The sequence below is a fragment of the Lolium rigidum genome, chromosome 7 (genome assembly GCF_022539505.1).
Source record: "Lolium rigidum isolate FL_2022 chromosome 7, APGP_CSIRO_Lrig_0.1, whole genome shotgun sequence".
In the NCBI taxonomy this organism is placed as follows: domain Eukaryota; kingdom Viridiplantae; phylum Streptophyta; class Magnoliopsida; order Poales; family Poaceae; genus Lolium; species Lolium rigidum.
In genome coordinates this window covers 91,418,403-91,430,138 of record NC_061514.1, presented here as the reverse complement: position 1 = coordinate 91,430,138, position 11,736 = coordinate 91,418,403, and the positions used below count along the sequence as shown (strand labels likewise).

General features: G+C 49.9%; 1 protein-coding gene across 1 annotated transcript; it reads right to left on the bottom strand.

The window, feature by feature from the left end:
* Positions 1-1,850: 1,850 nt before the first annotated feature.
* On the bottom strand, positions 1,851-2,720 carry LOC124671671 (aquaporin PIP2-5-like). Its single transcript, XM_047208015.1, has one exon. It carries the CDS (start codon positions 2,718-2,720, stop codon positions 1,851-1,853), a length of 870 nt encoding a protein of 289 aa, XP_047063971.1.
* Positions 2,721-11,736: the final 9,016 nt, after the last annotated feature.

Genomic DNA, 11,736 nt, shown 5'->3' with positions numbered 1-11,736 from the left:
CAACCAAAATATTGGTTAGCCAAAATTTTGGTAGGGAAATCTTGGACACAAACCAAACACACCCTTCGTTTCGGCAGCACACAACGTTAGGCTCGCCGCACGAAGTGCAGTCCACGGACGAGATAAGCACGTAACATGGTCAAATAATTAAGCATCTCAATTGTAGATATAATAATTATATTTTAAAAAGTGAGACACTTATTTTAGGACGCAGGAAGTAGGTAGTTCAGTAAATGGATCCATTACTTTCATAGTAAATTTTTACAAAGGGAGGACCCCAAGGGCATTTAGAAGAGAGGTGGGCTTACAGATTACATATAGGACTTCTAAAAGAAAAAAGTTACATTGTACACCTCAAGTCTTATAAAAGGGACCCAGAAACCATAGTGCAAAACATCATCTGGTCCTGTCCACTAGTGATGTAGACGAGCTCGACGCCACAACCATCCTGTAAAAATTATAGAACCCTAATATTTGTTTCATGTTTATTCTAGTGCCCCTCATGGGGTATTTATAGAAGTACACAGAAAGAGGAGACTTGGAGTACAAGGTGCTGTAAAGTACTAATCTAACCTAACTCGTATACATATTCTAATACACCTGTGTCGTCGCCCGGAACAATACCACTTGGTATACATGCATGTGTTGATCGCCGCGACAGAGCTGTATAACAACCCCCCCCCCCCTTTGGCACGCCGGAGAAGATGGAGGGCCACACTTCAGCCATGAGAAAAGAATCGGCAAGACGACGCCGATGTCGAGGATATGGTGCTGATGAACTCCAGATTAACATGGGACAAACTCCTCGAGGGCACCATTCGACCAGAGGGATCGACAGAGAGGAGTTGCAGTAGCTCCACCGAAAACTCCACTGATAATGAGCTCAAGAAGGACCCACGGTACCTCCAGATCCGAAGCTGAAGTAGCCAAACCGGCCAACACGCGAGCTTATTGTTGGAGTTCTGCCTGAATTACACCTCGATGCCCAGCAAGAGACCACCAATAGAGGGAGGAGAAGGGCTCCGACGCTCGCAGACGTCACAGAAGAACTCCATGTAACGGAACCTAGCCAAGTGAAGCCTTGTAGACTAGATCAGAGAAAAAACAACGCACCAGCCCAATTCGCTCGACCAGCAAGCTTATCTCCAGATCCTGCCCCATTCTCGGCCGGCCACTAGGAGGAGGAGTCGGAGACCTGTAGGCATTGTTTGCAAATGCCATGGGTACTTGGCTAGGCTCCAAATCGTCATCAAGCCAAAAGCCACAAGGGCAGCCCTATAACCTAAACAACCATTACTATATACAAGGAGACCTCAGGCACCTCTCTTTAGCCATCTCCGGCCGGCGGCTTGCCGTGGGACACTCTCAACGGGGTAGAGGAGAGAAACAGAGAATAAGAATAAGAGCCCCCATCAATCCTAGTAGTGAACTGTGCAGAAGAATGATACTAGCCGGTTGAAAAGGTTTCATCAGATAAAATCAGATGCTAAACATTGGGCTCTAGCTAGGAGAAGTAGATTCATTTTGCCCCCGACGCTAAGGTTGTCAGATCTTTTCTTCTGTGTGTCTTTTGGTTTTCTTCCTCTCTTAGAGCTCCTTTAATTTGTAGGATAGTAAAATCATAGGAATAGGAAAAGTACAGGATTGGAATGTCACATGGCATCGATCACATTGATGAATTGCAGCACTGCACCGTACAGTAATTATTACGGAACTTACGCATTTAGCAGGAGTAACTAGCTAATACTAGGGTAAAAATAACCCTACAATGCATGACGTACGCGCAGTAAAGAACTAAATATGCATAATATGCTACAAACGCATGAACAGCACGGATATGCAGCTTATAGCTATGCTTCGATGTCGTATTTGGAGCGGAATGACTTTGCGGCGCAGTTCCTGAGGACGTACTGGTGGTACACCATGGCGACGGCGGCACCGAGGAACGGCCCGACCCAGAAGATCCACTGGTCGTCCCACGCCTTTTCGCCGTTGTACACCACGGCGGCTCCGAGGCTCCTGGCCGGGTTGATGCCGGTACCGGTGACGGGGATGGTGGCCAGATGCACCATCATTACCGCGAACCCGATGAGCAGCGGCGCCAGCACCGGGATATGCGAGTCCCTGGCCATGCGCTTCGGGTCAGTCGCCGAAAACACGGTGTACACCAGAACGGCGGTGCCCAGAGCCTCGGCCACCAGCCCTGCCGACTTGGAGAACCCTGGCGCAAGCTCGTTGGCGCCGCCGCCGTAGAGCGCGTAGTGGTGCGAGCCGTGCACAGCCCTGACAAGTGCCGCGCCGCAGATGGCGCCAAGGCACTGCGCCGCCATGTAGAGGAAAGCACGCGGCAGCGAGACCTTCCTGGACAGCAGAAGCCCAAAGGTCACGGCAGGGTTGATGTGGCCGCCGGAGATGCCGGCGGTGCAGTATACGAGGACGGCGATCATGCCGCCGAAGGCCCAGGCGATGCCTAGCACGCCGGCGCCGCTGCACGCTTCGGTGTCGGTTTGGCGCTTGTGGCCGATGACCGTGGCGACGGCGACGTAGACGAAGAGGAGCGTGGCAGTGAACTCGGCGATGACGGCGCGGTAGAGGGACCACTTGCCCAGCTCGCCGGCGTCAAACAGCGGCGTTGGGGGAGGGTCAAGGTAGTCCTTGCTGCTGATCATATCCTCCTTAACATTGCCCTCCGGACTCAGCTTGCCCTCTGCTGCTGCCATGCCGGACGAGAGCTCCTCGATTTCAGCCGATGGAGGTTGAGGATCTGTCGACGATGAAGATTGGTGTGTGTCCATAACCTAGCAAAGCTGCATCTATATATAGATAGCAAGGTCCGCCATTGTTAGCAATAACCTTTTCCTTAATTAGTCTGAGTTGTACTCAAGTCGCTATTAGTGTTAGTATGGCAAGGTTGATGTACGTCAGTCTGGTTAGTTGGCATGCATGCCACGTAGGTGAATCAGTTTCCATGTTAGTCGTTGTATACGTGTGTGGATTCATCATTTAAGTGCTTTGTCCTATGGCATTGGAGTTGTTGTTCTAGTAGGGGGCTGCCCTAGCTAGGGCTCGAGCGCCAGGAAAAGAATGAGCGGTTAGTTTTCAACCAATTTTTTTTTTCATTTTAGCAAATTTTGGACTGTAGTGGAGGCTATTGAGTGAAAGTTGTGCATGCATGTAGAAACAGACGAATTTGATGACGTAAGTCAGAATCTTTTCGAATTTGAAAATTCAAAACGTTTTATCTCACAAACGACAACTCCGATTTAAGATCTGTTTTCACCAATAAATCCGTTTCGACGAGATCTTCAAAACTAGCATCCATATTAATATGTTTCGAGAAACTTTTTTTTGGACTAAAAGTTATCAACCCTCTATGTTTGAATAATCAGCCCCTCCGTACTTGAGTGATCAACGTTAAATGTATAAAATTATCAACCTGGTGCAAGCTATTGAGGGAAAGTTCTGCATGCATGCACAAATAGACGAATCTGCTGATGTCAGCGAAATCTTTTCCAAATTTGCAAATTCAAAACGTTTTAACTTTCAAACGACAACTTCAAATTAAGATTCGCTTTCACCAATAAATCCGTCTCGACGAGATCTTCAAAACTAGCACTCATGTTGATATGTTTCGAGAAACTTTTTTTCGGTCCAAAAGTTATCAACCCTCTCTGTTTGAATAATCAACCCCTCCATACTTAAGTGATCAACGGTGAATGTATAAAATTATCAACCTGGTGCAGGCTATTGAAGAAAAGTTCTGCATGCATGCAGAAATAGACGAATCTACTGATATCAGCTGAATGTTTCCCAAATTTGAAAATTTAAAATGTTTTAACTTTCAAACGACAACTCCAAATTAAGATTCTCTTTCACCAATAAATCCGTCTCGACGAGATCTTCAAAACTAGCACCCATGTTAATATGTTTCGACCAACTTTTTTTCTGGCTAAAAGTTATCAACCCTCTCTATTTGAATAATCAACCCCTTCGTACTTGAGTGATCAACCGTAAATGTATAAAATTATCAACCTGGTGCAGGCTATTGAGGAAAAGTTCTGCATGCATGCATAAATAGATGAATTTGCTGATGTCAGCGGAATCTTTTCCAAAATTTAAAAATTCAAAATGTTTTAACTTTTAAACGATAACTCCAAATTAAGATTCGCTTTCACCAATAAATCCATCTCGGCGAGATCTTCAATGATGATATGTTTCGAGAAACTTTTTTTTGGGCTAAAAGTTATTAATCCTCTCTGTTTGAATAATCAACCCTCCGTACTCGAGTGATCAACGGTAAAATGTATAAAATTATCAACCCCAAAGTTAATTTTATTGTTAACATTTTAGTGAATCTTTTTTAGTTTATAAGCTATCAACCCGGTGTCTTGTTATTTATCAACAGTAAATATAAATAACTATCAACTGTTGCTTAAACCCTCGCTCCCTCGCTCATCTGCTGTTTTAGACATGTGTCCTTTTTGACACCGCTGTCAGTTTCGTCAGTTTCGTCAGATAGAGTAGTTAGCAGTTTTTCGTTTTCTGTTAATTGCGAGCTGGTTGTTGCGACTTGTGCGGCAACCATGACTCAGTCTAGATCGTTGGGCACGAAGCTCGGATCGTGGGGATGGACACGATCGGTAGTGGAGCACGTTGCTCGACACGTTTTCCTTCGATTGAATAAAAGGAAGAGAGAACGAGAAAAGCTGCAGTTGAGCGCGAGCACAAAAACCACGCGTGTTCCTGAGTTCATCCTCTCCAATCTCTCTACGATCGAGTTAGGGGTTTAGGGAAACACTTGGTATCAGAGCGTTTCGATTCTGCGACCATGTCAAGCGGGAGTAGATCTCCCCACGAGTTGCGTACTCCCCCGCCCGCTCGGCGACGGCGCTCGCAGAGCCGCGGCAGGGACACAGCACGGCGCGGCGGCGGTGAGGTTGTGGTGCGAGAGTCTGGCGGTGGCTCCACCGCGAACCTTCACTTCCCGATGCTCACTCGAGGTGAGTACACGACCTGGGCGATGGTCATGGAGGTGAATCTCCGGGCCGCGTCGCTCTGGGACGCGATCGAGGACGACCACGTCGCGCGCGTCGACGACATGAAGACTTTGGCGGCGCTCCTGCGATCAACGCCGAAAGACATGCACTGCATGCTGATCGGCAAGGGATCGTCCAAGGCAGCGTGGCAGGCCATCAAGGTCCAGGTACCGGGGGCCCGATCGGGTTCGAGATGGACGGCTTCGGCGTCGCGAACGGAGTTCGAGACCGTGGCGTTCAAGGACGGGGAGAAGGTCCAGGACTTCACCCTCCGCATCTCCAACCTCGCGGCCGCTCTGCGATCGCTGGGCGACACCGTCAACAAAGAAAAGATCGTCCGCAAGTTCCTCTCCGTCGTGCCTTCTCAATTTCTGCAGATCGCGTTCTCCATGGAGACCCTCCTCGACCCGGCCACGCTAACTGTCGAGGAGGTGACAGGACATCTACGCGCGATCGAGGAGCGCATGGACGGAGTACCTGGGAGCAGCGCCGCCGGTGGCCAGCTCCTTCTCACTGAGGAGCAGTGGGAGGCTCGCAAGCGCCAGCCTCGCGGCGGTGGCTCCAACGGAAGGAGCGATGATCGCGGCAAGAAGAAGGTAGGCACGCCCGCACCCACGTCGCCAACAACGGACGACTCGGGCACCGTGGACGGGGAGCACCGCCGCTACCGCGGCAAGAAAGGGCACCGGGCACGAGAGTGTCGCAAGAAGCAGAGGGACGAGGCGGCAAAGGCATCCACCAAAGCACGAGGCGCTGCAAACCTCGTGCAAGCCGAAGAAGATAAGGGCCCGGGGCTGATGATGGCCTCCATCGAGGAGATCAGTGAGCCCACTCAGAAGAGCAGCATCGTCTCCCACATCGGCGGCCAGATCTTCCTCAACGAAGAGAAGGCGATCGTCACGCCTACTCTTGACGGCGGAGGCCATGGCTGGTTCCTGGACACGGGTGCCACGAACCACATGACCGGCGCCGCCGATGCCTTCGCAGTCCTCGACCGATCCGTCGCGGGCAAGGTGCGCTTCACGGACGGATCCGTGGTTGACATCCATGGGCGAGGGACCGTCGTGTTCACCGCCGACAAGGGAGGACATCGCGCCTTCACTGACGTCTTCTTCATCCCCGCGCTCAGGAGCAGCGTCGTGAGCTCGGGCCAGCTTGACGAAAGCTGGTACGACGTCCGCATACGTCGTGGACTTCTCACCGTCCGTGATCACCATAATCGTCTGGTGATGGAGGTAAAGCGCTCACCAAATCGCCTGTATAAGTTCAACTTCACCCCTGTCCACCCCGTCTGTCTCGCGGTGGGGCACGTCTCCGACGCCTGGCGATGGCACGCCCGGCTCGGACACTTGCACTTTGATGGACTGCAGAGAATGGCGAAGGGGGAGCTCGTGCGCGGCCTCCCTCACATCAAGCACGAAGAGGAGCTGTGCGAGGCCTCGTCTCGCGGGGAAGCGACGGCGGCGTCCGTTTTCCCGGCGAGGCCAAGTACCGCGCGGAGGCGCAACTCGACCTCGTGCACGGTGACTCGTGTGGCCCGATCACGCCACCGAGCCGGGAGGGCGTCGCTACATCCTGCTTCTGATCGACGATCACAGTCGATACATGTGGGTCCACCTGCTCAGGTCCAAGGACGAAGCTGCTCATGCCATCATGAAGTTCCAAGCGGATGCAGAAGTGGAGTGTGGACACAAGCTCCACGTGCTGAGGACGGACCGCGGCGGCGAGTTCACATCGGCAACCTTCTATCGACGACCGTGCTGAGACTGGAGTGCAGCGCCACCTCACCGCACCCTACACACCGCAGCAAAACGGTGTCGTGGAGCGTCGGAACCAGACGCTGCTCGGCATGGCGCGGAGCATGCTCAAGGCGAAGCAAGTCCCGAACTTGTTCTGGGGCGAAGCGGTCCTCACCGCCGCGTTCATCCTGAATAGGAGCTACACGCGGAGCGTCGACGGCAAGACGCCATACGAGGCCTGGTACGGGAGGCGCCCTGACGTGAGGTTCCTGCGCATTTTTGGATGCGTTGGCCATGTCAAGGACACGCGCCCACACCTGAAGAAGCTGGACGACAGAAGCTCTCCGATGGTGTTCATCGGATACGAGGAAGGATCCAAGGCATACCGCATGTACGATCCCAAGGCCAAGCGTGTCCACGTGTCTCGAGACGTGGTCTTTGACGAGGAGGCTCGGCCGGAACCGGGAGGCGCCGGGGAGCCGCCGGTGAGCAGTTCCTTCACGGTGGAGTACCCCGTGTACGTCACACGGCAGCGGCAGCAAGGACCGCCACGGCAGAGAATGATGGCGAAAACTCTGCCGCAGCGGAGGCATCAGCAGGAGGCACTGCCGTGAGTGAGGCTTCAACGCCGCCACAAAGCTCGCCGCTCACCACTCCCTCGGGCACAAGAGGTGAAAAGGGGGAAGGGCGCGTCATTCAGTTTGCGACGCCGCCCACGACCCGGCAAGGACTCTTCGACGCGGACGACGCGGCTGGTGTGCATCACCGCTTCCGTCGAATAGAAGACCTACTGGAAGATCCAGCTGCAGAGCCAGCCGCGGAATTGGAGGTGTCCGATGACGAGGAACTGAACCTGATGACAGGGGAGGACCCCTCGTCGTTTGCCGAAGCGAACCGTGAGGACTGCTGGCGACGTGCGATGCTTGAAGAACTCCAGTCCATCGACGACAACGAAACCTGGACGCTCACCCAGCTCCCACCGGGCCACCGCGCGATCGGCCTCAAGTGGGTGTACAAGGTGAAGAAGGACGAGCGCGGGCACATCATCAAGCACAAGGCCCGCCTCGTTGCGAAGGGATACGTGCAGCATCCTGGTGTCGACTTCGAGGAGGTGTTCGCACCGGTGGCCAGGCTCGAGTCCGTGAGGCTCATCGTCGCGCTGGCCGCTCACCATGGATGGGAGGTCCATCATATGGACGTCAAGTCCGCGTTCCTGAATGGTGATCTCGAGGAGGTGGTCTACGTCTCTCAACCGCCAGGTTTCGCCGCCGATGGAAACGAGCACGGAGTGTACAGGCTGCACAAGGCCCTGTACGGACTCCGTCAAGCACCAAGGGCATGGAACGCCAAGCTGGACGCAAGCTTGGTGTCCCTCGGCTTCATGCGCAGTGTCGCAGAACACGGCATGTACGCACGGGGGAGCGGCGACTCACTACTAATCGTCGGGGTCTACGTCGACGACCTGGTGATCACCGGGGCCAAGGTGCAGGAGATCCACTTCTTCAAGGAAGAGATGAAGAATCTTTTCAGCATGAGCGACCTCGGGTTGCTACGGTACTACCTCGGGCTGGAGGTTGATGCGTGTAGTTGACACGTCCGTTGGGAACCCCAAGAGGAAGGTGTGATGCGCACAGCGGCAAGTTTCCCTCAGTAAGAAACCAAGGTTTAATCGAACCAGTAGGAGTCAAGAAGCACGTTGAAGGTTGATGGCGGCGGGATGTAGTGCGGCGCAACACCGGAGATTCCGGCGCCAACGTGGAACCCGCACAACACAACCAAAGTACTTTGCCCCAACGAAACAAGTGAGGTTGTCAATCTCACCGGCTTGCTCGTAACAAAGGGTTAACCGTATTGTGTGGAAGATGATTGTTTGCGAGAGAAAACAGTAAAAACAAGTATTGCAACAGATTTGTGTTTCAAGTATTAAAAGAATGGACCGGGGTCCACAGTTCACTAGAGGTGTCTCTCCCATAAGATAAAAGCATGTTGGGTGAACAAATTACAGTCGGGCAATTGACAAATAGAGAGGGCATAACAATGCACATACATGTCATGATAAGTATAGTGAGATTTAATTGGGCATTACGACAAAGTACATAGACCGCCATCCAACCGCATCTATGCCTAAAAAGTCCACCTTCGGGTTATCGTCCGAACCCCTTCCAGTATTAAGTTGCAAAGCAACGGACAATTGCATTAAGTATGGTGCGTAATGTAATCAATAACTACATCCTCGAACATAGCATCAATGTTTTATCCCTAGTGGCAACAAGCACATCCATAACCTTAGGGGTTTCGTCACTCCCCGCATTCACGGAGACATGAACCCACTATCGAGCATAAATACTCCCTCTTGGAGTTACTAGCATTAACTTGGCCGAGCCTCTACTAATAACGGAGAGCATGCAAGATCATAAACAACACATATGAAATAACTTGATAATTAACATAACATGGTATTCTCTATCCATCGGATCCCGACAAACACAACATAGAGTATTACAGATAGATGATCTTGATCATGTTAGGCAGCTCACAAGATCCAACAATGAAGCACAATGAGGAGAAGACAACCATCTAGCTACTGCTATGGACCCATAGTCCAGGGGTGAGCTACTCACTCATCACTCCGGAGGCGACCATGGCGGTGTAGAGTCCTCCGGGAGATGAATCCCCTCGCCGGCAGGGTGCCGGAGGAGATCTCCGTAATCCCCCGAGATGGGATCGGCGGCGGCGGCGTCTCGCAAGGTTTTCCGTATCGTGGTTTTTCGCATCGGGGGTTTCGCGACGGAGGCTTTAAGTAGGCGGAAGGGCAGAGTCGGGGGCTGACGAGGGGCCCACACCACGAGGGCGGCGCGGGCCCCCTTGGCCGCGCCGCCATGTGGTGTCGCCACCTCGTGGCCCCACTTCGTATGCTCTTCGGTCTTCCGGAAGGTTCGTGGCGAAATAGGCCCCCGGTCTTTGTTTCGTCCAATTCCGAGAATATTTCGTTACTAGGATTTCTGAAACCAAAACAGCAGTAAAACGAGAACCGGCACTTCGGCATCTTGTTAATAGGTTAGTTCCGTAAAATGCACGAATATGACATAAAGTGTGCATAAAACATGTAGGTATCATCAATAATATGGCATAGAACATAAGAAATTATCGATACGTCGGAGACGTATCAAGCATCCCCAAGCTTAGTTCTGCTCGTCCCGAGCGAGTAAAACGATAACAAAGATAATTTCCGAAGTGATATGCCATCATAACCTTGATCATACTATTTGTAAACATATGTAGTGAATGCAGCGATCAAAACAATGGTAATGACATGAGTAAACAAGTGAATCATAAAGCAAAGACTTTTCATGAATAGTACTTCAAGACAAGTATTAATAAGTCTTGCATAAGAGTTAACTCATAAAGCAATAAATCAAAGTAAAGGCACTGAAGCAACACAAAGGAAGATTAAGTTTCAGCGGTTGCTTTCAACTTGTAACATGTATATCTCATGGATAATTGTCAACATAGAGTAATATAACAAGTACAATATGCAAATATGTAGGAATCAATGCAGAGTTCACACAAGTGTTTGCTTCTTGAGGTGGAGAGAGATAGGTGAACTGACTCAACATAAAAGTAAAAGAGAATGGTCCTTCAAAGAGGAAAGCATCGATTGCTATATTTGTGCTAGAGCTTTTATTTTGAAAACATGAAACAATTTTGTCAACGGTAGTAATAAAGCACATGAGTTATGTACATTATATCTTACAAGTTGCAAGCCTCATGCATAGTATACTAATAGTGCCCGCACCTTGTCCTAATTAGCTTGGACTACCGGATCTTTGCAATGCACATGTTTTAACCAAGTGTCACAATGGGGTACCTCCATGCCGCCTGTACAAAGGTCTAAGGAGAAAGCTCGCATTTTGGATTTCTCGCCTTTGATTATTCTCAACTTAGACATCCATACCGGGACAACATGGACAACAGATAATGGACTCCTCTTTAATGCATAAGCATGTGGCAACAATTATTATTCTCATATGAGATTGAGGATATATGTCCAAAACTGAAACTTCCACCATGAATCATGGCTTTAGTTAGCGGCCCAATGTTCTTCTCTAACAATATGCATGCTCCAACCATAAAGGTGGTAGATCTCTCTTACTTCGGACAAGACGGACATGCATAGCAACTCACATGATATTCAACAAAGAATAGTTGATGGCGTCCCCGTAAGCATGGTTATCGCACAACAAGCAACTTAATAAGAGATAAAGTGCATAAGTACATATTCAATACCACAATAGTTTTTAAGCTATTTGTCCCATGAGCTATATATTGCAAAGGTGAATGATGGAATTTTAAAGGTAGCACTCAAGCAATTTACTTTGGAATGGCGGATAAATACCATGTAGTAGGTAGGTATGGTGGACACAAATGGCATAGTGGTTGGCTCAAGTATTTTGGATGCATGAGAAGTATTCCCTCTCGATACAAGGTTTAGGCTAGCAAGGTTATTTGAAACAAACACAAGGATAAACGGTACAGCAAAACTCACATAAAAGACATATTGTAAACATTATAAGACTCCATACCGTCTTCCTTGTTGTTCAAAACTCAATACTAGATGTTATCTAGACTCTAGAGAAACCAAATATGCAAACCAAATTAGCAAGCTCTAAGTGTTTCTTCATTAATGGGTGCAAAGTATATGATGCAAGAGCTTAAACATGAGCACAACAATTGCCAAGTATCAAATTATCCAAGACATTTTAGAGTTACTACATGTAGCATTTTCCAATTCCAACCATATAACAATTTAACGAAGAAGAAACTTCGCCATGAATACTATGAGTAGAGCCTAAGGACATATTTGTCCATATGCTACAGCGGAGCGTGTCTCTCTCCCATAAAGTGAATGCTAGGATCCATTTTATTCAAACAAAACAAAAAACAAAAACAAACCGACGCTC

Excerpts from the sequence above, each read along its gene's own strand:
- LOC124671671 (XM_047208015.1), bottom strand. The coding sequence starts at position 2,720 with ATGGCAGCAGCAGAGGGCAAGCTGAGTCCGGAGGGCAATGTTAAGGAG.